Source organism: Lissotriton helveticus, assembly GCF_964261635.1.
Source record: "Lissotriton helveticus chromosome 1_1 unlocalized genomic scaffold, aLisHel1.1 SUPER_1_unloc_9, whole genome shotgun sequence".
Lineage (NCBI taxonomy): Eukaryota > Metazoa > Chordata > Amphibia > Caudata > Salamandridae > Lissotriton > Lissotriton helveticus.
The window spans coordinates 2,671,276-2,697,165 of NW_027611736.1; the positions used below are offsets into that span (position 1 = coordinate 2,671,276).

At 46.1% G+C, this 25,890-nt stretch overlaps 1 protein-coding gene across 1 annotated transcript in view; it reads left to right on the forward strand.

Moving 5' to 3' along the window:
• Positions 1–25,575, forward strand: part of LOC144806586 (uncharacterized) — a 41,201-nt gene extending 15,626 nt beyond the window's left edge. The window contains exon 4 of the mRNA XM_078672921.1: positions 22,992–25,575. Coding sequence (XP_078529047.1) covers positions 24,272–25,444 — 1,173 coding nt within the window. The 5' untranslated portion in view covers positions 22,992–24,271 and the 3' untranslated portion in view covers positions 25,445–25,575. The remainder of the gene's footprint in view (positions 1–22,991) is intronic.
• The last annotated feature ends 315 nt before the right edge of the window (positions 25,576–25,890 follow it).

The window sequence follows — 25,890 nt, forward strand, 5'->3', positions numbered from 1 at the left end:
TAGGGTAGTGGCAAAAGCTATGCGGACATGATTAAAGCTAGGGCATGTCACTGGCTCGAGCTTTCTTTTAAGCCGTTTTGGAGCCTCCGGATATGGGGTTCCTTCTTTCTGCGAATATGCCCGGAAACTAAACCTGAAAAACAAGAAAGGGTTTGGCTCTTATTCAGTAAGGCCGGACCAATATACCAATAGCAACCCAAAAAAATGCCAATACTGATACCATTCAAACTCAAGCAATTATCCCACACGCCAGATGACCTAAACACTCTGGATGAAAAAAATAGAATTTTCTTTTTCAAGTACTCTTTTTTACTTATTAGTTATATTTTTGTTAATTAATCATTGTTTATAAATTTAAACAATACAAATCAAGAGAAAATCTTGGACATACACTGAAGACACACCAACACTAGACACACAAAGACACACAAATGTGATACAATAAAATACAAAAATATTTATACAATCTACAAATTATCTGTACAGCTCTTGTTCTAAATAGATTTTTTCACGTTTCAAAACAATCAGTGCCTCTGAAACCTTTTGATTATTTACATAGCCTTTTTGCTCAATAATTCAGAGGACAATTCCAAATGGTGGACCTACTGGTGATGTATGGCATTTTAGGACCCAAGTACAATTTTCCCGATTCATGCCCTTATATAGGTACAATTCACATTGCCCTAATATAGGCATGTGAATCATACCCATATTTAGACATAGCCCATGCAGTCCAAATACAGGCATGGCTACTTCCACCTGTTCCAAAAGCCACAATGATTTCTTGGAAAATCAGCCTAAGCAGTCAGGGACCTCCCCTTGCTTGAATATTGATTTGTCCAAGAACTCATGGAGTTTTGAAATGAAATGAAATGAATGAAATGAAATGAAAATGAAATGAAAAAGAAACTTAATTAAGCGCACTGTGGCCAAGCGGCTTCCTGGCGCTGGGAGAGGAAGGGGGGGCTGGGAAGGGAAGAGGGAAGGGAGGGGGGGGGGAACGGATTCAGCACTGCAAACGGAGAGACTAGCCGGGAAAGGCCTAGAGAAAAAGAAAAGTTTTTAATGCCTTTCGGAAAGCCGGATAAGTAGGAGTTGATCGGATAGAAAATGGAAGACTATTCCAGTACTGAGGGGCCAAAACCGAGAAACGGGTGCCACCAATACGGGCTTTACGGTAGCGGGGAACTTGAAGAAGAAGTTGAGAGGACGAGCGAAGAGTGCGAGGGGGAGTATAGGGGGTGATCAAAGAAACAATGAACAGAGGGGCGGAGTGGGTGAAGGCTAAAAAGGCTAGGCAGGCTAATTTGAAAAAAGAACGAAAGCGTACAGGAAGCCAGTGAAGGGACTTGAGAACGGGCGTGATATGGGAGAATTTGGGGAGGTGAAAAATGAGCCGGGCGGCCTGATTTTGGATGGCCTGGAGCCGGCGCATTTCAAAAGCGGGGATGCCGGAATAAAGGGCGTTCCCGTAATCGAGACGAGAGGTGATAAGGGCTGAAATGATGGATTTGAGGGCATCAGTGGAAAAGAAAAGGGAAATTGTTCGGATAAGGCGGAGGGATAAAAAACAAGATGAAATAACAGCGCTAACTTGGGAGTGCATGGAGAGGTCACTGCTGACCTTAATGCCTAAAGTGCGAACAGAGGGAACTGGAATAGGGGGAGTGCCAAAAGAAAGGGGCCAATGAGAAGGGGACCAGGGATTAGAGGGACCACCAGTGAGGACAAGCTCCGTCTTGTCGGGGTTTAATTTAAGATGGTTCGTGATCATCCAGTCCGAGATCAAGGCTAAGGTGGAACTGAAAAAGGAAGAGGAATCAGGAGTGGAGAGATCAAAGATGAGCTGGAGGTCATCAGCGTAATTGTACACGGAGACCCCCAGCTCGCGGAGGGAAAAAATGAGAGGGTAGATATAAAGATTGAAGAGAAGAGGAGAAAGGGAGGAACCTTGGGGAACCCCACACACAAGAGGGCAGGGAGGGGCGGAAAAGCCAGCAAACTGGACTGCCTGGGACCTACCCTGGAGGAAGGACTTCAACCAGGAAAGTGCTACCCCCCTGATGCCGGCTGCGCTGACACGGTCGAGAAGGATGGCATGGTCAACCGTGTCAAACGCAGCCGACAAGTCGAGGAGCACCAGCGCCTGGGGGCGGTTGGAATCGACCCCTCCCTTGAGCTCGTCCAAGACAGCAGTGACGACAGTCTCGGTCGAATGACCCGGGCGGAAGCCCGCCTGGTGGGAGGCCAAGAGGCCATGCTTCTCAATATGTGAGGACAGGCAGGAGGTGACATGGCTTTCCACAATCTTCCCCAAATAGGGAAGGAGGGAAATGGGCCTGAAGTTAGAAGGTGAGGAAGGGTCCAGGCCAGGTTTTTTTATTATGGGGAGAACAATAGCGGATTTGAAAGAAGAGGGAACAGATCCAAGAGCCAGGGATGAGTTGAGGAGTGTAAGAGGGGGTCCGGGAGAGTGAGAAAAAAGGATTTGAAGGATCCGGGCCGGCGCACAGTCAGCGATCCTGATTTGACCTTGACCAGCAGAGCAGAGAATTGTGCAGCAGTGATGGGGGGGAAGAGGTCTAACGTGAAAGGCGGGGGGGAGTTGGGGGGGATAACCAGAGTTTGAGAGACTGCGGGAATGTTAGCTTTAATAGCAGAGATTTTGTCGATAAAGTTTCAGTTTCAACAACTTTTATTCGATTATAAAAATTTGTATAATCATAAAAAGTACATTTGAGAAAAATTTTACACACAAATAACAATTTTAAAATAGAATGAAATTAAGTAAATATGAGATCTATACAAAAAAAAGATGTTTTGGGGTTATAAAATCATTTTTACGATTCTTTGACAAGACATGTTCATTTAGCTAACAATATTTCGACGAACTCTTATAGTTGCTTTAAGAAAAGACACTATGAATTTGGCTTCGTGTGGGGATTTTGGAGATTGTAAGTAGAAGAGAGCTGGATAAGATTGTCTAAGTCCACTGACCCGGAGGATCGGAATGATCCATCTTTTCCTTGCGAGATTATAGTACTTACAAAAAAGGACAACGTGAATCGTGGACTGTATAGAGGCTCCATCACAGGGGCATTTCATCATGTTAGAGGACCAGTTCTGTATTTCCGGGAATGTAACCAAACGGAAAAAAACATCAAAACGCAGCCTGGTGATTAAAAACTTTTCATAATTTGATAAAAAGAATGTCAGATAAGGCTGGATTGCTTTTCCTGTCTGTAATAAACAGATTTTCTCGTTTTTTGGTTTAATGATCTCGGCCTGGTTTCGAAGATCTCTCAGATGGGCTAACGCCATCTGCTTTAATTGTTTTCTTGAGATGTCTTCGACTGAAGGGGGATCAAGGAAGTATTGTTCACGGTCCAGATCTTTAAAGAAATTATATATGAATTTTAGCCACGGGATTTTTCGCCAATTTGTTAGTTTCAGACAATCAAGGATAAGGGAGCGGGTTAAATGACTTTCAGGGTTACACCAAACTCGGTGCCACAGTAGGATGGGCTGACATCGGATGGTATCGATGATGTACTCGATCCCAAGCTCCCTGTGTGATGCCAATATCGGGGAGCTTTGGGGAAGACCCAAAATGTACTTAATAAACACATTTTCGGTGATCTGGAGCTGGTCGATGCGGCCGTAACCCCAGATTTCCGCTCCATAGGTAGCCACACTGTGGCATTTAGCGTAATATATGGATAGCAGGTCAGACGGGGCAGGTTTGCCGAGTTTCCTCGAAAAAGATTTTAGAGCTGAGGTGGCTCGGCGAAAATGGAGATTCCTCGCCTCCACTGCCTTATTCCAATTCATCTTGTCATCTACTAGAATACCCAGGTATGGGTACACCGAAGTTTTGTCCAGTCTATGGTTGCTGATGGAAATGGGTTTTGAAACTTTCGTCCTGGGGCCAATATTCATTGTAAACGTCTTTTTGGTGTTAACTTTAAGGCCAAGAGAGTCCATGAAAGATACATACTTATCAAGCTGAAGCTGGAGTTCATTCAAAGTCCGTGCTATAATGACTGAATCGTCAGCATATAAGAGGGTAGGAATCGGGCGATGGTTTATCTGTGGTAGGTCCTGGCTCCCTCCCAACATCACCTGTTCGAGCCCATTTGTGTAAAGGTTGAACAGGAAGGGAGCCAGTACACAGCCCTGCCTTACTCCTCTCGTTATCTGAAAAGAGCGCGATAATTCTCCACTGGTGCCAAATCGGACTCGACCTTCTGCATTTGTATAAAGTTCTCTTAAAAACGTTAGTAGTGGGGGGTCCACACCAAGGTCCGCTAGGATTTCCCAGAGCTTCGCGTGCTGTACACAGTCAAATGCCGCGCTTAAATCTACGTATACAAGGAAGATGTTTCCACCCTTGGCACGGACATATTTGTCAGTCAGGAGTACAAGATTGAGGGCCTGCTCCACAGTCCCAAGCCCCTTCTGGAACCCATATTGCAAGTCAGTTATGATTTTGTTCGCCCGGGCCCAAGATTGTAACCGGTCCAGGAGTAAGCGACCCGCAATTTTACCCATGGAGTCCAGGAGGGAGATGGGTCTGTAACAAGATGGATCGTTACGGTCACCTTTCTTGAAAATGGGTAACAATATTGAGGTAGACCATGAGTGGAAGAGGCCCGTGGATGCTACTGCTGACATAACCCGTGTGATTATTTTAGACCAGTAATCTACGTCATATAGAAACAGATCCATTGGGACTCCGTCCGGGCCAGGGGCCTTTCCACTTTTGGAGGCCTTGACTGCTTTTATAACTTCATTTAGAGAAAAATGAATATTGATAGGATAAGTCGTGATTTTCACCGGATCAGCTTCTTGACCTCGATTGTTTTGAATGACAGTTTTTGGCGTTCCAAATATTTTTGAAAAATGGGAGACCCACTCCTCTTCTGAGATCGCCACATCGAGATGGTTTGGGTCATTGCTGTTGGCCAAGAAGGGTGATCTAACAGTCTGCCAGAATACGGTGCTGTTTTTGCTTAGAGCACTTTCACGTAGGCGCAGCCATAGATCGTGTTTGATCTGCTTCTTGCGATCCTGGCGGACGATGTTGTAGTGTTTCCTCAGTTGGGAGACTTCCTGTGGATCCCTTGGTTGTTTGCGAAGGGCTTCTTTAAGGGCGGTGAGAGCTTTTCGGCAAGAGATGTCAAACCATCTCTCCGAAGGGAGCTTGGGCTTGTTGTTTGACTTAACAAATAGCTTGTCTCTAACCACTTGCTGTATGTTTTGAAAGGAATCAATAAGTGACTCGGGTGAAGTCTCAGAAGACATACATTTTTGAAGCCAAGGTTGAGCGCTTACAAGGATTCTCTGCATTGTCTCTACTGGATCGATTTTTGCCCATTTGATTGAATACCCATTCTGTTTATGCATGGAAATCAGGTGTTGGTCAAGAGTGACGGACTTAGTAGGGTGCAGGCCGGTTTGTTTCATGATAATTGACACAGAAAGTGGGTAATGGTCGCTTATTGGATTAAGTCCGACCTCGTATTTCGTTATTTCCCCTTTGTAACAATTCGAGGCCATTATATAGTCAATAGTTGTGGAGCAGCCTCGCCCATGGAAAGTGGGTAGAAAATCCTGCTGTGGAACAACTAATTCATTAACGAAATCCATGTCTAACGAGAAAAGCAGTTCGTTTAGTTTATTGCCGCATGGTGTGTGCACAAAGTGGGGTATCGAGTTCCCTGAGTCATCTAGTAGCCCGCATGTCCCAGTTTTGTGCTTGGGGCACAGCGCGAGATTGAAGTCACCCCCCCAAATAAAATAAATTGAGATTTTACTATTCTCGTTTTGAATAGTGGTTAGGTATGCGCCTATTTCCTCTAGGTATAGGCAACATTCCAGGGTGCCTGAATTATTATAATAGTTAATAATTATGTGGGTTCTTTCCTTGGTTGATATTAACTGGATAATTTGGTAAGTGGGTGACTCCTTTAATAGCTTGACTCTAACGGGGAGAGTGTTAGCAATATAGGTCGTAAGCCCCCCCTTTGGCCTACCCATGTTTCCTGGTACTGCTGTAGTGAAAAGGGTTTTATATCCCGCCAGATGTAATGGGGCAGTGCACCAGGTTTCTTGCAAGCACAGTATTTGGTGAGGCTTCACTGTGTCTAGCCATGGTAAAGATGTTATTTTTGACGTCAGGCCGGCAATGTTCCAGAAAATGATGGAAACGGTCAAGTTTTCAGAGACCGTCGTGGGACACGGTGAATCTGCCCGGTGGACAGTGGCCTCAGATGTTAATGGTTGTCGTAGACTGGCCTGCGGGGATCCGACTGGAGCACTGATAGGAGCAGTTAATTGGTAGCACTGACCGTAGGGATTTATTGCTTCTGATGACGAAATAAAAGGAGAAAGTGTTTTTATAGCATTAAATGGAGAGTGTGACGTTTCTCGATGTGTCTCTTTGCGATTATCAGTAGAGGACTCTGGAAGTACTGAGTTTTGTGTGAAATTGACTGATTGTGTTATTTTGTCGGGTCTTATAACTCTCGGGCTACTCTCTGGTGGTCAATCGACCGTCTCCAGACAGTCGAAACGATTTTGCATTGGAATTCCCTGCCAGCTCTCATAGGTTGGGCAGGGTCTTTCGTGCCAGTAGTGCCTTGGTCGTTCTCTCGGACGTTCCCTCGGGCCGCTCCAGGCTGAGCGATCTCGTGAGTACTCCACGTAGTTCCATGGTATTTGGTTCCATGGTTCTGTGGGGAATTGGTGCCAAGACCATGGTGGAGTGTTGCGGTTCTGTCTCACTGGAGGGTAGAAATAGGAGAGATGCCGAGCATCAATCCCCCCTTTCTTTTCCAGAGAGGGCCATGCGCAGATATAGTCCACCACAGAAGGATCTTTACATGTTACTACAATACAGTCTCCTCGTAGTGATTTAGTTGTTTTACCTACCCAGGCCACCCTACGGACTGTGTTGATACCCCCAGATAGATGGGACTCAAGAGGTCTATTGACACTTAGCCACTGCATGACCTTGTTTTTAAGGGACCATGCAGTTTCCGGGGTGTCGTCAGTTAGTTCTGGGACGCCTGTGAGAACTATCGTGTAGGGGGTAGCCTCCGGCGGCAAATGGACCGGACGGCTAGTTGCTGGCATTTTTTGTTTATCAGAATTTTTAGGAGGAGGTTGAGAGGCCGCGGGTTTCACAGCGGTTGGTGCTGGATTTTTTTCCAGGTGGATTCTGGAGGTATCATTAGTTGGAAATAAACCTGGAGTATTGTTAGTAGACATTGGAGTATTATCCCGCTGCTGCCTGGAGACAGCCGGGGTTTTATTCGACTGGATTAGGGGCACTTTGGATGGAGGGTTCTGGTTTGGGACATTTTGCGTGCAGTTTTTTTGTGCTACGGGTACTGGATTGATGCGTGCATCAGCTTTGTGGGATTGTACTTGGGGTCGTTGTTTTGACGGCTGTGGTGGATTCCGTTGACCCCTTGTTTCGATGCGCGTACTAGTGTCGAGGAGAGTAGCAGAGATTATGTTAAGCTGAGCTTCTAAATTCCTGATGGTAAGTTGAATGGGTTTTAGGTGCTGGAACAAAAGATCTTTGATGGTAGTGAGAACCTGCGAAGTGATTTTACAGGTTTTACAAAGGTGGTCGCTAGGCTCATTTAGTGTTGTCTGATAAGGTATGGATACTGTGGGGAGTAAAGTACTTTGTGAAGTTGTATTAGTCAGTTGAATTATATCATGGTCGACGGGCTGGGCCGCGGTTATTTCCCCAGCTGGCGGGATAAGTCGTTTGGGGATTGCTCCTTCCCTTATGCCTTGCTGGGACGGGTTGGCGGTCGTCAGCGATTCATCCTGTGTGTGACAAATCGCCAAATCAGGGGTTACTTCCAGATCCTCCGAGTTAAAAGATGGATCTGACTCGGACTGGGTTACAGAGAGATTTACTGTGGATGGAACAGTGATTGTGTCTGACGTTAGTAAAGACAGTGGGAGAGAACAATTATGAATAGTAGGATGAATGGGAGAGGTGGCGTTTGCAATAGGACCTAGTGAGGAGCGTTTAGCGTTCGCAATCATGAGGTCTAGAGACACTCTCTTTTCCATTAGTGCAATGCTCTGGTTTATTTTTTCGTGAGCCCGCGAAATAAAAAGGTCAATGGGACCCGTTATTTGGGCTACCTCTTGTGCGTGCTTAGATTTGGCCTTAGTGTTGCTCCTAGTTTTAGCTGGCATGCTGGCAACTTACTTTAGTACCGTAGGTGAAAGAGGGATGGCCCGGTCCGGTCCCTATCGGGCACTAACGGGCAACAACGGGCCCGCCCTTTGGCCCGGGCTTCGCCCCGGGCTCCGACCCGCGCGCGTCCCGCGATGCGCGTGGTGGGTAAAAGTTATGTAGTTCCGCGTGGAGGGAGGGCGTGGCACTGGGAGGGGGCGCGGCACTCACGGGAAGAGGACCAGCTGCAGGTGGTGAATGCTGGTCCTCGCAGTCCCGGGGCCGGCGCCTCTCCCTCCTCTGCGGCCACAGCAGCAACCGAGTCCTTGGTGATTTCAAAGCGGCAACAGCGCTGGGTACAGGCTACTCCAGTAGCGCGGTCAAGGGGAAAACACTTCTCCGGATTTACGAGCGGCTCCCGCGAAGCGGGGGCCGCGAGTAGTTGAGCACTTTCTGCAGGGCGTGGCACTGGGAGGGGGCGCGGCACTCACGGGAAGAGGACCAGCTGCAGGTGGTGAATGCTGGTCCTCGCAGTCCCGGGGCCGGCGCCTCTCCCTCCTCTGCGGCCACAGCAGCAACCGAGTCCTTGGTGATTTCAAAGCGGCAACAGCGCTGGGTACAGGCTACTCCAGTAGCGCGGTCAAGGGGAAAACACTTCTCCGGATTTGCGAGCGGCACCCGCGAAGCGGGGGCCGCGAGTAGTTGAGCACTTTCTGCAGGGCGTGGCACTGGGAGGGGGCGCGGCACTCACGGGAAGAGGACCAGCTGCAGGTGGTGAATGCTGGTCCTCGCAGTCCCGGGGCCGGCGCCTCTCCCTCCTCTGCGGCCACAGCAGCAACCGAGTCCTTGGTGATTTCAAAGCGGCAACAGCGCTGGGTACAGGCTACTCCAGTAGCGCGGTCAAGGGGAAAACACTTCTCCGGATTTGCGAGCGGCACCCGCGAAGCGGGGGCCGCGAGTAGTTGAGCACTTTCTGCAGGGCGTGGCACTGGGAGGGGGCGCGGCACTCACGGGAAGAGGACCAGCTGCAGGTGGTGAATGCTGGTCCTCGCAGTCCCGGGGCCGGCGCCTCTCCCTCCTCTGCGGCCACAGCAGCAACCGAGTCCTTGGTGATTTCAAAGCGGCAACAGCGCTGGGTACAGGCTACTCCAGTAGCGCGGTCAAGGGGAAAACACTTCTCCGGATTTACGAGCGATAAAGTAATTATTAAGGGAAAGACAAAATGAGAGGGAGGGGGCGACGCTAACGTTAGTGCGATCAGATGTGGCAAGTTGTTTTACAAGTGAAAAAATCTCTCGGGATTTGTTGGAAGAACGGGCAACTTTTTCAGAGAAGTAGTCTATTTTCCCCGAAATGATGGCTTTTTTGTAACCGTTGAGTAATGATTTATACTTAGTACGAAGAAGAGGACAGTAGTGATGCCTCCATTGGCGCTCTGATCGCCTAAGATTGAGTTTTAGCTCTTTGAGTTCACTAGTGAACCATCTGTGGGCCTCATGGGGCCGCACAGATTGGATGTTTTTGAGAGGGGCGACGAGGTCACAGGAGGAGGATAACCAAGCACAGACAACGTCTGCTTGATCTTCCAGCGGGAGGTCGGTCAAGTCAGGTGTAGTGGAGGCCAGAGAGGAAGAAAGGAGGGAAAGATCTGTCTGATTCCAGCAGCGGGCTGTCAGGTTTTTGGGGAGAGGGACTTTAGTATGGGAAGGAAGGGGAATGTTGAAAGAAATTAAAAAGTGATCTGACCAGAGACAGGGAAGGGTGGAGAGAACAGAGAGGGGGCGACGCAGGGACCAAATTTGGTCCAAGGTATGACCCTTAACGTGAGTGGGTGAAGAGACGTGAGGAATAAAATTTAAAGAGAGGAGAGTTGCAGAAAAGTCTTTAGAGGTTGGACTTTCTCGAGGATCGTCCGGCCAGTAATTGAAGTCGCCTAGTAGGACAACTGCAGAGTTGTTCACTGACAGAGTGGCCAAAATGTCTTGAAGAAGGGGGACAAATTGAGGCATGGACAGAGGGGGCCGATAGACAAGGACAAAAGTGAGGGGGTCGATAAGATTGGTGGACCGAGCGACCAGGAAATCCACGTTGGATATAGGAGAGTGATCAAGAAGCTGGAACTTCAGCGTGGATCGAATGATCATTGCCACTCCGCCACCGGTTTTACTGGCCGGGCGGTCCGCGCGGAGGGCATAATATGTGTCAGGAAGGATAGCTAAAAGGTCGGGGAGTGAATCAGAAGAGAACCATGTCTCCGTGAGAAAGAGATAATCGGGGGAATCAGAGGAAAGAAGATTGAAGAGTTCAATTTGATGCTTGACAGCTGACCGGGTGTTTAACAGAAGAGCCGAAGCTGCAGGGGGTGACGATGTGAGAGAAGGGATTACCTGATGAACCATTGGAAAGGGGGTGGAGGAAGAAGAAGAGGGGGATGAAGTTGGACAAGAAGGCGCAGAGACGCCAAGTGAAGCAATACGTGAGGCTAACGAAGGAGGGACAGAGGTGGGAACCATGAGTGCGGAAAGTTGAGCAGAGGTGTAGGACACAAATTGTGCAGGATCTGTGGCCCCTGGTCCCGGCAGGTCGCTGACGTTCCTTTGGGTTCTTTGATGACGTTATTATGCCCGTTTTTACTTCAAACTAGGCACCTTCAAGGTATAAATATGCCTTCACTTGCTCTGCTTAAGGATGCCGGCTCTATAGCTGACGCACTGATCGACACGCTGTCCTTTCTCTCGCTGAGAATCCAGCTCCAGTGTTCCCAAGTTCCCCTTTCGGGGTGTTGGGAAATTGAGTCTCGAGACAGAGATACCAGACCTCCTTCCTTCTAAAACCAAGGTACGGAGCTGATTAAACCCTAAGAGAAATCTTGGATAGATTCTTGGCAAAGAAAACTAAACCTATGCTACACCACACTTACTTCTTCCCTTATACTAGACTTAGGTTAGGTACATTGGAGTAGGCGTATTTTAGAAGCACCAGTTCAGTACTTTTAGCAATTGTTATTTATGTATGTATTTATCTATGGTTTAGAAACCATACAATGCTTTTACAGTATTATTTTATAATACTATTCGCGCTGTACGCATTATACTTTGCAACCTGCATTACGATTTTAGTAGTTCACTTTACTTGTATGAGAAAGAAGACTGTTCAATAAATCCTTTTATTGAAAACGCCCGTCTCTCTATTTCTCTGCACCTCTGATGAAACGAAGCATGCACGATTGACTGAGTAAAATATCTATCTATTGTTTCCACGACTCTGTGAAGATACGTTTACTCTTGGGGAAACAAAGTTGTCATGTTTATGCGGTTGTCAGGAACGAATCCCTTCTTGTGAATTCAAGAAAGTTTCTAGTGACCTCTGGGCTAGCTGGCACTCACAATTAAGTCTAATATATTCAATAGAGACCTAGTCGGCCTCAGTCCTACATCCAATCTATAGGATATATTATTCCAATGCGCAGAGCCTATTGGGAATATAGGAACTACACTACACTGGGCTCACTCAATACTTTCAAACTTTTTATACACTTAACCAATGGTGAGCACCCTGTGATCTCCCCATCTAAGTGGGCACCTATTTGGCTCAAAATGAAAACAGTCGACCCGTTTCGAACCCTTAGGACAATAATGTTGGGTTCTCCTCAGGACGTAGAACATCAAGCTCAATCTCTTCTTGGGTGGACATCAGTCGCCTTATTCACCAGCCGGTGAACCAAGTCACAATAAACAACTTGTGTGTTCGTTGAAAAAGGAACTCCTCTTCACATTCACTTATATTTCATAGATGGGATTCTTAATCACAGTCTAGTTTTTCTTTTCTTTTAGCTCTTCGGTTTACGGAGTGAAGCAACGTCTCGACCCACGGGATCACTTGAACCGGAAGTGATCCCATGATCTATGAAATATAAGTGAATGTGGGGTGTGTTCCTTTTTCAACGAACACACAAGTTGTTTAGGCAGGCTAGAGCATTGGCAGGTTGCAAGTTTAAGGACAGCATCAAGACCAAAATCAGAATAGTCCCCTTACAGTCTTTTTACCCTTTTAAACGGCCCCTAGCCAATCCCCAATGGCAGTTCCCATTCAAGTTTGTTAAGTCTACTCAAGAAAGTAATGTGAATCCATGGTTATCTCTGACTAATCGTTATCTACCCCTAGCCTGTCCTCTGGGCCAGGGCAAGATGTTGTAATTGAACACCTCTACTAAGCTATGTGTATTTGCGCCTACACCTCCACCATTGTTGGACAATCTCTCCAATTCTGTCTCAACGTTTGCCAACCCTTTTGACCCCTTTCTGAAAGTATTGTCCTGGAACGTAGCCGGCCTTAGGTCTAAGCGGGGTAACATTTTTTGGGAACAGTTTCTTGGTACACACCACAATATTGCATTATAGGAAACATGAGAGCCCAACAATTGTTTTTATTTGGATGGTTTTATCACTTTTTGTAAACATGCCATCCCCTCGAACATTGGAAGAGCTGGGGGGTCTACTTTTAAAGGTCTCACTTAAACTCTCCTACAAAGCCAAACTGATTGATTGTCTATCACCCAATGTATTACCAGTGGAACTGTTATGTAAGAATCTCCCCACTCTGTTAGTGGTTAATTTTTATAACTCTTTCACCAGATCTCATGAGACAGAACATTTATCAGCCTTAGAGGATTTCCTAGAAAGCTTTGGGGAAGGAAGTCAAGTCTATTATGACACACTAAACTTAGGGGATTCTAACATCCATCTGTGTTGTCTCAACTGTACCCCCATATTGGAGGTGGGTGATGGTTCTGATTTGTCCAATCTTTTTAAGCATCCGCCATCGGGCATCTGTTAAGAAAGTTTTCTCTCAGCCCACAATTTGCAATGCATACAGAAATCAGATGCTTCACTCTGGTCCCCACCTATGTGGGTAGTGGTAGACCTAGTGTAAATAACTATATAATGTTATCCGTATTATTAGCACCGGCTGTCAATAACTTAAGCGTTACTTGAAACAGTCTTAGTGATCATAATCCCTTAATACTGGATTTCTCTCTCTCGGCCGCCATAAAAGGGGGGGTTCCAAGTCAAATCTCTACTGCAAACATCAGTACTAAACATTAGGCAAGGAGATTGAATTGGGAAAGGATCATTCCAGAGAGTTTTTTAGACAATCTGTTGTCAAACTGTGCCCCGGAGTTCCAAGTCTACATGGATCCTGTCTCACAGAGAGCCAGTCTTGAAGCTTTTGACAGAATCATTGAGCAAGTAGAATCCGATTTAACCTCCAAAACCAGAGCCAGATGCCCAAACGCCAAGAGGGGGTTTGACAATACGTGTTCTGCTGCCCATAAGGAATTAAAACAGGCCCTTATGCAAAACCCAAGGGCTGCAATATTAAACAGGAGCTGCAGGAATGCCTAGAAACTTGCAGCCCAGGAAAGGAAGAAGCATATAAGAGAGCAGGCCTCAGAAGCACTCAGCCAAGCTAGTAACCTGGCTGACAGCACCAGGTTTTGGTTGTGGTGAGCAGCCCCTATTTCTCAGATACACCAAACTCTAGCAGTGATTGTACGATACCTGCTGAGCTTGGGACCAGCATTTTGGTAACATCTATAGCAATGTCAATTTGGAATCTGTTATGTGACATTCAGTTCCAGGCTCACCTAGCAACCCTCTCCATTCCAACATAGATGAGGTTTACAAAGCTATCATCTCAACCTCTGCAGGAAAGGTTCCTGGTCCAGACGGGGTACCAGCAGACCTCTATAAGGCCGATCCCAAAGTCTGGGCCAAGATTTTAACCCATGTTTTTAATGCAGCCTCCACCTGCAGTTGTCTCCCTCTTGGGCTAAGGCAGTTATTATCCCGTATTTAAAAAAGCAGTCAGGGATGATCCCGCCTGTTATAGACCAATCTCCCTCCTAGATTCTGTGGCTAAAATACTGGGGAAAGTAATTCCGGATCGCCTAACAGGCTATCTTGATCAGGTCAATATCATCTCAGATCTGCAGTATGACTTCAGGCAGGGGAAAGGGACCCTGGACCAGTGCCTTAACCTGCATTTTGTTATCGGGATGTACACCATCGTCAAGAGGGGAGTCTTACATTTGGCCTTTATGGACCTAACCTCAGCATTTGACTATGTCAACATGTCTAAGCTTTGGCTGGTGTTACGTGATCTGGAGATACATGCGGAGCTGGTCTCCTTTTTGCATACTGTCCATGAAAACACCACAGCAGCGCTAAGGTACAACACAGATGGTTGTTTGACAAGCTCTTGGGAAGTAAAAAGGGGGGTGCATTTTGGTGCCTTTGCTGTCCACATTATATATTAACAAATTGGGAGAATCCCTAACAGCTTGTTGCATAGATATACCCAGAGCTAGTTCCAAAATGATTCCTGCACTTTTGTACACCGATGTCGTGCTTCTACTGACTAGAACCGCATTGGATCTACAACGTCTTTTAAATTGTTTTATAAGTTTTATGGAGTCACTAGACTTAACTACGAATTATAAGAAATCACACACTATGACTATAGGTTCTGGAAAGGCAGCCAAGGCCAACTTTTATTGCAAGGGGGCCGAATTAACCAAAGTGACAATGTTTCTTTACCTAGGGGTAATCTTTGTTAAGCAAGGATCTTGGTGCCCGCAACTTTTACTTAAAAAGAACATCTTAGCCCGAGCAGCAGGGGCAACCCTGAATTTCGCCAAAATACTGGGGTCACAGGCATTTCTCGCACTATTAAAGGTCTATAATGCAAAGTGTATCCCGATGGCAACGTACAGGAGTGACATTTGGGGTTAGAAGGATGTGAAGGGGATTCAGGTGGCCGAGAATAATTGCATGCGAAAACTCCTTGCGGTCCCTACTGCAACCCCTGTTTTTAACCTACATGAAGAATTGGGAGTGGGTTACATTTCAGACCAGATCGCGGTTGCCCCACTGCTGCGCTGGCTCAGAATTTGGGCAAGTCCGATCCCAAGTTTAAATCAACTTATAATTACTGACTGCATCACACTGGAGGGGGTGTTACTTAGTCCCTGGCTGAAATACATAAAGGAACAGACCGGATGGTTCGGCCATCCTGACATGTTCCTGAGTCCAAGGGCTCTGGGCAAGACTGCCATTAGAGAATTCAAAAAGCAGTTTCTGGACAAGCGGCAGAGGCTTAGGGAGGAGGCGGAATTAGCCACACTGTCTGTGAGAAGATTTGCCATATTGAGCCTGGGTCCATAGAGGCAGCCATATTTATCTTATGTTAACAAAGCACATCATCACTTTGTTTTGACCAGATTTTGTTTGAATCTGGTCCTCTGGCTTCTGGCATTTCCCCAAGGCTATTCCAAACCTGGTTCACTTAAACCCTGCCCCTGTGATATTTTTTCAGAGCAGGATACACTACATTTTATGTTATTCTGCGCCTACTACGATTCCTAGGGCAGAAATCATATTTTACCACTGCTCAGAGGCTGCCAGTTTGTCCAAGTTTGGACAGCTCTGACCTATCTTCAAATGTTATCCTCCCCCATGGTTTGCCTGGGGGTTGCAAGCTTCTTAATAGCGGCTATAAGACACAAGAACAAATTGCCGCCGCTGTAGCCAGTCTGTTCTCTCCCCTATTGTGCACTTTATGAGATAGTCCTTATAGCCTTCATTTTTAGGTCTCGCCTAGCGATGCAGCGCCATGCACTGCTCGCGTAAGCGAGCCTTTATTGTTGCCGTGTTGGTTAGCGAAGTGGGACAGGAGCGGTGCACAAGCTTGTAAAAGTCATTGGAGACCATGGCTGTGACCGCGTGCTTCTGGATACATGGGCTGTGAATGCGCGCTTTTGGTGAAGTCATCTTTGAACCACTCGCTTTTGGAGACGTGATCTGTGAGCGTGTACAGTGGCGCTACCCCACTCTTTAACTTTCGCATGGACAGCCCATGTGCACGCTGATGGCATGTGACCCAACTAAGAGCCGCTCTGGAGAAGGACAGCACAGAGAGGAGAAGTACTCTCTCAATAGCAAGCGGCCGGGTGAAGTTAACGGCCCGGAGTACGGCCTCGCTGCTCCTGTCGGAGGCCCCGATATGAGTTGGCTGTGACAGCGAGGAACTAGCAGAGGCTTGGGGCTGTGCAGAGGCGGTGAGACGGTGGGGAAGCTCTCATTGTCAATTGGGCTGAGCGACCAATCAGAGAGGACATCCGGAGAGACCCTAGACAACTTTACCGGAACAGATGCTCCCAGATACCCGCCGCTGCAGTGTAACACAGTGGTGAGGTGAAGAGGGAGGTGGTAATGAGGCGTAGTCGGAGCAGTTATTCAACTCCTCAGGGGGAACAGTCAGGTTCGGTTACGATCGTTCTGTTAGAACCCCTGACTCCCAAGGGGTCATCTTCCACTGCAACCCTACTTGTTACTAACTTCTGGTCTGTTTGAGCTAGACATTTTTGTTGATAAAATCTATAGTTTATGTTGCAGACGATGGATTATGGGGCAAATGCGTAATCCATATTTATGCGGGAAACGCCGCAGCCGCAGAACAGAGCTGGCGTTAGAAATGCTTTCTAGTAACATGGAATCTGCTCTGACCGTCTAGCACTTCACTTTACACTTTGTGATCCTCGTGGCTTGCAGTCAACTTGTCCAAACTGGAAGTTGGCTTAGTCTTCCTCTGTCTCCCTCCCTACCAGGATCAGTGCCGTCATACCCTGCCCGTCAGTGCAGCATGCGGCAGATACGGACACCCTTCACACCTCCATAGGGTCGCACTCTCTGCTCCTGACTGGAGTCTGGTGTTGTTGTGTTCATGCACAGGGTGGTGTCACGTGTTTTTGGCTCACTCCAAGCCTCTCGCCGAGGAATGGAGCACGCAGCCCTGGGAGTCTTGTGTAGCAAAAACTACAGCTGGGCTTTCCCACAGATAAATCTGCCAATAATTTAGAGAGTGAAACTGGTTTCCAAAGGTGCAGTCTCTCCTCGGCGACGGTGGTTGCTGCTGAGAAGCAAACTTTGTCAGAACAAGTTTATTTAAGATGGGTTGTGCAACTGCCAGGGGAAAGGGCGTCGTAGGACAAAGAGCACTGTCTGTACCTCAGGGCAGGGTTGCGCTCCCAGCTCTGCCGGTGCACTCCAGCCCTATCCCAGGAACCCTCCAGTACAGTGCTTTGTCATTGCACCTCAGCTCTGTCCTTGTACCCTCCAGTACAGGGCTGTACACAGCCCTGTCCATGCACCTCAACCCTGCAACAGTACTCTCCAGTACAGGGATGTACAGGGCTCTGTCAGTGCACCTTGGCCCTGCCCCAGTACCCCTCAGTACAGGTATGTACAAGGCTCTGTCGGTACACCTTAGCCCTGCCGCAGTACCCTCCAGTACAGGACTCTGCTAGTGCACCTAAGCCCTGCCGCAGTACCCTGTGTAATTGCAGTACTATGACACACAGCTCTGCCAGTGCACTTCGACCCAGACCTCAGTACTCTGTTATTACAGTACTTTGGCACACAGCTCTGCTCTTCCTTCCCTCTGTATCCTGTTATCCCAGTACTGGAACACTCCCAATTCTTGCAATATACTTCCACCCCAGCCTCAGTATCCTTTAGAGTTCTAAGCACCGCATCCTCACACATGCTTGCAAGTGCACCCCAGTCCTGGGTACCACAGGCATCTGCAAGTGTGCTGGCCTGCATCCCACGCAGGTATCCCTGTACTGGGACACCTGTGTCCAGCACTTCAACACACAGAATCGCAGCCATTGCACATCAGTACTGCCATGTAGCACCCCCAACTAGTGGGAGACCCGCCTTACTATGGCCCGGCTCACCTTACAATAAAACGAGGAAATTCCCTTGTGAAGAACTCAATAAAATACAATAAAAAATCAAAACTAATAACAAGATATACGTATATAAAATTAATTCATACAATTTATTACAAATACAAGCATTAAAAACATAAAACGAGTGGCCTCACACGGGTCCACTCGTTTTATGTTCTTTGCGTCGAGATTGAGCAGCAGCAATTGACAGCTTTTGACCTTCCGCCTGAAGTCTGTAACGTTATCTTGGCAGCCAGGCGCCCCTCCACCAAAACGGTATACGCCTGTAGATGGAACAAATGTGTGGTGTACAGCAATGGCTGTGGATCCCCTTTCTGTCCCTCTTTCAGAGGTTCTCCTCTTCATTCTTTCTTTGGCCCAGCAGGGCTGCGCTCTGGGCACTCTTTAAGGCTAGCTTTCAGCCTATTTCGTCTTTCTTCGTCTTCCTGTTCAGCCTTCTATTTTTAAGTTCCTATTGTAAATCACTTCCTTAAGGGCATTACTCACCTGTTTCCTCCTATTCCTTTTGTAATGCCCCAGTGGGACTTGAATCTTGTTTAGACTTACCTTGTGTGCTCTCTTTTCAAGCTGCTACATAATTGTTCCTCTCAGACTTTTGACTCTCAAAACTGCCTTTCTGGTTGCTATCACCTTTGCTCGCAGGGTGAGTGAACTTCAGGCTCTTTCTTCTAAACCTATTTTCCTGGCTATTCATCCAGACAAGGTTGTCCTTCGCACTAAGCCTTCCCATCTTTCCAAAGTGGTTACCTCGTTCCACAAAGGACAGACCATCACTTTTCCCACCTTGTTCCCGCATCCTTCTAAAGAGGAAGAGAGGCTCCACCGTCTGGATCCAAAACATGCGATTTCCTTTTATCTGGATCGCACAAGACTATTCCAGGTGGATGATCAGCTCTTTGTTGGCTATGTGAGTGCCAAGAAAGGTCGGGCCATGCAAAAGCGGATCATCTCTCGATTTGCTTGGTGAAAAAGGGACCTCTGCTAGGGATGCGCGGCCATTCCACCAGCGCAATGGCAGCCACTATAGCTTTGGGAATTGGAGTTCCCCTTCATGACATCTGCCAGGCAGCCATGTGGGCTTCATTGCACACCTTAACTAAACTAAATACTACTGTCTGGACAGCCAAGCCCGGAGATACGACTTCTTTGGCCGTTCAGTTCTCCAAAACTTTCAGGGCCCTAGTGTCTTGCAAGGCTCTGCGCTCCGGGCCTGGAATGTTGTGTAAAGATCTGACGTCAGCGCACAGGCGTTTCGTCTAAGTAGATACCGCAAAGTCATTCTGGCGATCACAAACGCCAATGACGAATGTGGAGTCGAACGACGCCACCTACCGACGTGCAGGGGTACTGTTGAAGAAAAATTCTCCGGATCCAGTCTGACGCCTAGGGGTAATTCTAAGGTGAGGAATCTATAACTAATATATTTCTCTCACAGATATATCGTTACCGAAGGTAAGTAACTTGTTATGTAATTTGCAAAGCTATGGGAATTACAATTCAAGGTTTTGTTTCTGTTGACTCAATATCTTGAATTAGTTTCAAATTAATTTATGATATCTGTGATTTGGGATCATGTTCTAGTGATAGCAGTTCACCAGCATTTATCAAATAAATTAAGTCCTTTATCATTGTCGTAATTTTAAATGCTTGAATGAAAACATCAATGCCAGTAGCGGGGAACGAACATAGGTGTTATTGCTTCTCCTCTTAAAGCTTCATGTGAGCTTCATGGGTTAAGTACAGCCCTGGCACGTGCCCTGCAGGATCTAGCCAGTGCAGCATAGGCGCTGTCATTCGCCATCCATTTCCTGAGTTTTGACTAGGCTGAGCCCTTATGGTTTTACTTTCCGAAGTGGCAGGTCTTCACTGTCTTTCTGGATTACAGGTGGTTGTTGATGGTTCTTGGACATGAGATCTGGAGCTCAGCTGCCTGTAGGGAAGCGGAGGTTCACCCCATGCATTCTTCTTGTAAATGATGTGGTGGCGCCAGTGTAGTCCGGAGTGTTGTGTTCTGTACACAACTTTTAAGCCTGTAAGGTGGATGATTCTTTACCACAGATGGCTCTATGCATTAATAATAATAATTATATTGTTTGGTTACCTAAAACAATTACAATTACCAATAACATGTACAGTGTTAAAATTCGCAGTCAGGTGGCTTTCAAAGCACTTTTACGTTAAGCAATGCACCATTCCAATCACGTAAGATATCTTAAAATACAAGTCAAAATGACTTTCAAGCATATTACAACTGTCGAAACTGCTAGTCCAGACAACAGCTGCAGAGCCTAATGAGAGCAAGGTGCAATGTGCAATATATAGAAAAACAACAGCGTTCATCAACAGGGGACAGGCACGAGAGCCCAATTAATGCCCGCACCTAGGGCAAGTGCCTTGTTTACATTTTGCCTTTGACAATAATGATGGGGCAGACAACTGCTCCAGTGACATTTTTATATCAGTTTGTGTATGGTTAGTTAAAACCGTTACAACTATTAAAACATACAAGGGGTTTGAAATCTCAAGTCAAATAGAAGTGCACTCACCGATAAGGACATCGCAAAATGGAAAACAGGCGTTTTGTTATAACAAAGTGCACTTGGAAAAATCTGCATTGACAGTGACAGTGCTGGTACACAGGGTAATAGCAGCACGAAGTACATTTAAAAGTGCCGTCCGGCAATATTGTCTAAAGTCACTGTCACATATTGAGAAGCACTTCCTGTTTCAAGGGTTTGACAATGGTAACATCTTGACTCAGTTAGAAATACACTCACTGGTAAGTGCATCGCAATAAACTGAGCTAACGTTCAGTTGTAACAAAGTGCCAATGCAGGCACCCACATGGAGAGTGATAAAGTGCTAGTGCAATAGATAATAGCTGCAAGCCATGTCCTTTAAGCAGAGAATCATCGAAGGTCAATCCCTAAGGATGTGAAGACAGTGAAGAGATTTTCTGGCCGGTGAAATGTGGTCATGTGCCGGTCGCTTTTGTGTAGCTTCTGTGTTTTAATCACTTTGTAATATTATTGGTAGGGAGGGTGGAGCTCCATAGTTGAGTCTGTTCACAAAATCAGGACGTGATAGGATGATACATGGTCGCCGGGAGCTTCTCTGGAAATCCTAGCTGAGGGTAGATTAGCATTATGGTTCAAATATGATAAAACGTGCTTCTCATCATTTGGTTTACTCTCAGAGCCTGGGAAATCCATGAGCACTCCAATGTTCCTTACTTGTGTTGATCTTTTAGTAGGGTCTGAGCAATGTAGAGGATGGTAGTTCTCCCAGTGTCTGCATGTGGGATCTCTGTTGTGGATGAGTTGAGTTTAACCTCACTAGTCACATCCATTGGTCGATGCCTTGAACATAGTCATCTAGACTTGAGCTATTCAGACCGCTCAGAATCCCCAGTTTCAGAGGAATTGGTGTGTCATCTGCATGGCTGCAGCACATCAGGGGCCACATTACATAAAGTTCCCCCGGGGGTGCAACAGGCGTTTGCACCCGCTCTGCGTGCCCTCTGGGCACTTTGTTATTACAGAAGGGGGCCACAGACGCTAGTGTGCCGCCTTCTGTAATACCAATAGTACTGGCGCACATAAAGTGCCAGTGCTGTATACAGGGGGCATTCCCTCATTTGCATGCAAATGAGTGAATCCCTTTGTCTCTGCGCCCATGCCACATTACAAGCGCCGGAGCAGAGGCAAAGATGTCCTCATGAGGCTCACTGAGAGTGCGCCTTCTAAAAGGTGGCACACTGTCAGTGCGCCTACCCCGCCCTATGAAAACCCTCTGGACGGGGATAGGGAGTCCCATGGACCCCCAGGCATCCCCTTGCAGGCGGATGCAGTCACTCACTGTACCCGCCGGCAAGGGGATCTCAAATCCCCCTCAAACGTGCAGCCTGGTTGCCGCCTGCACTGTGAAAACACGGTAGTAAATCAGCCGCTCCGTTTTTCACAGGAAGCGCTGCCCCCCGGCAGCAACAGTTGGCAGCTGCACTGGGGGCAGCGCATTCATGGTAATGGGGCACATTTTCACTGTTTGCGCCCGGCGCACCTTTTTAAAGGTGCGCCTGCTGCAAACAATGAAAAAACACATTTACCATAATACGGCCCCTGGTTGTAATGTTTGAAGTCTGGTCGTGGGCTGAGGTAGGCCTTGAGCAAAAAGAAACAATGATTGATCTTTGTGGTATGCCTTCTGCTTTGATGATGCTATGATGCTGACATGAATGGAAAAAGCCAGGTAATGCTCACGCTGTCAGGGAGGTAGGAGATTGTGGTGAAATGTGCCAAAAATGGCAAATAAGCCCAGTAGAAGAAGTGTAGGAATATCATTCTTCCAAACTGGGGTTGTCAGATCATCTACCTTGGATGGGTGGAACCCAGCTTATTGGTTTGATGGTGACGTGTTTACTTCAAGGAGGAGGCAGGCCAGTTGTCTAACAAATTAGCCAGTTGAGATTTCCCATGCGCTCTGGGTGGTATATGAAGGGAGGCTGTCCACACCAGGTAAACTTGAATTATTTTAATGAGCATTCATGTATGCGATCAGCAGTGTTCAAGTGAATCAGCAACTTCTTAGTCAATTCAAACATACACATTCCATGAATTAGATCTCGCCTACACCCCTATGTAAAGACCGAACAGTTTGTATGATATTTTGAGCGCACTAAATGTCTCTGGAAGCTTGTGTTATTTCTTTACAAGGTATGTATAGTTTTAGTTTCTGCATGCAAAACCCTCAACTTTAGGAGTAATCTTTTGTAAAACTTGTGTTTGAGTGTCCTTAAGCTCCTTATCTTTACTTTGATGCAAAGTCCTTACAGCCAAACCAGACATTCAACTCAGAGTCGTACTTCTCTTCTCACGTCTCAAAAGGCTACCATTTTGCATTGAATAAGCTCATAAATATTGTGTATTTTTGCTCATTTACAATCAGTAACAAACTCTTATTTTCATTCTGCAGGTCACTGAAGCATGGATAAAAAAGAAAAATAGAAATTTAATAACACGAAGCACAAATCATCACACTGAAGTGGTTTATGTTGAAGAGATGACCATGTCTCAGAGCCCCAATAAGTAAACAGTACCAAGAAGCCGAGGAGGAAACAGAAGTAGAGAACCCTACTGAATGTGAAATTGATATCGCTAATTCGTTATATTCACTATACATTGCTGAGTAACTAAATACAATTATCACAAACATTTTAAAAAATGGGTTATTAGTGTTCTACAACTTCGGAATTATAAATGAGTAAATAATCCAACCCATACCTGTGCACAGAACATGAGAATTGTTGTCAGAAAGACCTATCACCTCAACGGTTCTGAGTACACTTTAGTCACAAGACTCATCTGCTGAAGTGGTATAGAACACACCTGGTAATAAAGAAATCAATCCAAAAGCTCCTTTCCAGTTTTTAACAAAAACACTGGAGTTTGCCAAAGTTTGTTTCAGTTATGCTGAATGTTGAAACGTGATACCACCAGTGCTTAGGTATTAGCCACTGCTCTGGAGACCACACACTGGGCATTAAAGAGAATATTCTGCTACTGATAAATGTGTAATATACTATTCCTTCCTTTGCACATGTGTAGCCTACAATACATCAAGACAATAACTATGTCAGTCTTTTATAACCTGCTAAATAAATGTTAGTAAAGCTTCAGTCAGAAAGTGAACCTGCCGGACTGACTTCATATAGACATAGCATGGAAACCATAACTCAATGAGAGACATTTGGGAAGGTTCAGTGAAAAAGCTTAAATTGCTTAAAGAGGTCACAACACTACAAGTCCAGACAGAAATTTTAATAGACTCAATGCTCGTGTTAAGAATAACAACTGAAGCCCATTTGAGAGGTTTGTGCTGAAAATGATTTAAACACGTCCGGACTTTGGAATGAGAGAAAGTCTTAATCTGCTGTGTACACCAGAAAAAACACACCTGGAGACAATAACTCCAGAAAGAAATATTTTATGTGCCCAACATATGAGTATAGCATTAGTTATCAATTCCATCTCACTAAGATAATGTACACTGAGGAGAAACCTTACAGCTACTCTAAATGTCAGAAACTCTTTCGACAGAAATCTGATCTCACATACGAGAATAAAGACTGGCTAAAACTCTTTAAGTAATCTGAATGTCAAAAAAGCTTTATTTGTAAAAATATTTCTTAACATGCAACAACACAAATAGGGTGAAACCTTTTCGGTGCTCAAATTACCAGAAAAGTTTTCGTCATGAATTCTCTCACTCAGCATGATAGAACACATAAGGGGCAAAAACCTTACCAGTGTTCTGAATGCAAGAAATATTTCAGGTATAAATGCAGTCTCACTGAGCACGAGAGAACTCACACTGAGGAAAAACCTTATAAGTGCTCTGAATGCCAGAAAAGCTTCAGTCAGAAAGCCAGTCTAATAATCCATGAGAGAACTCACACTGGGGAAAAAACTTATCTGTGCTCTGAATGCCCAAAAAGATTCATTAAGAAAATATATCTCACACACCATGAGAGAACCCACACCGGGAGGAAACCCTATTGGTGCTCTGAATGCCACAAAAGCCTCAGTTGGAAACACAGTCTCATTAACCATGAGAGAATCCACACCGGGGAAAAACCTTATCAGTGCTCTGAATGCCAGAAAAGCTTCAGTCAGAAAGGCACTCTCACTCGACATGAGAGACAACACAGTGTGCAGAAACCTTATCAGTGCCCTGAATGCCAGAAAAGCTTCAGACTTAAAGACAATCTCACTCGACATGAGAGAACTCACACTAGGGAAAAACCTTACCAGTGCTCTGAATGCCAGAGAAGCTTCAGTGTTAAAGAGAGCCTTACTCGACATGAGAGAACTCACACTGAGGAAAAACCTTATAAGTGCTCAAAATGCCAGAAAACCTTCCGTCAGAAAGGTCATCTAACTCAACATGAGAGAAAACACACTGGACAGAAACCTTACCAGTGCTCTGAATGTCAAAAAAGATTCAGGCATAGGGGTAGCCTTGCTCGACATGAGAAAATTCACACTGGGGAAAAACCATACCAATGCTCTGAATGCCACCTGAGTTTTAGTGTTAAAGGTAACCTTGTTCAACATGAGAGAACTCACACTGGGGAAAAACCTTATAAGTGTACTGAATGCCAGAAAAGCTTCAGTCATAGAGTCAGTCTCAATTACCATGAAAGAAAACACACTGGGGAAAAACCTTATAAGTGCTCTGAATGCCAGAAAAGCTTCAGTCAAAAAGGCAGTCTCTTTCTATGTGAGAGACAACACACTGGACAGAAACGTTATCAGTGCTCTGAATGCCAGAAAGGCTTCAGGCTTAAAGTCAGTCTCACTGAACATGAGAGAACCCACACTGTGGAAAATACCATACCATTGCTCCGAAGGCCAGATGAGCTTTAGTGGTAAAGGTAGCCTTGCTCGACATGAGAGAACTCACACTAGGGAAAAACCTTTTAAATACTCTGAATGCCAGAAACGTGTCAGTCAGAAATGCAAACTCACTCTACAAGACAGAAAACACAGGGGGTGAAAACATTATCACTGCTCCGAATTCCGAAAAGCTTCTCACTGTGTATGAGAGAAGTCATACTGGGCATAAACCTTTCTACTGCTCTGCTTGCCACAAAACCTTCAGTCATAGAAAGAATCTGACTGAACACGTAAGAACCCACGCAAGGGAAGTACATTATCAGTCCCTGAACACTGGAAATGCTCTGTGAAAAAGGTACTCTTTCGTACTGTGAAAGAGCCTACACTGGCCAAAAACCTCTTCAGTGCTTTGAGTGCCTAGAAAGCTTTAGTGATAAATTCTACTCACCCACGACAAGCCCCACTCTGGACTCAAA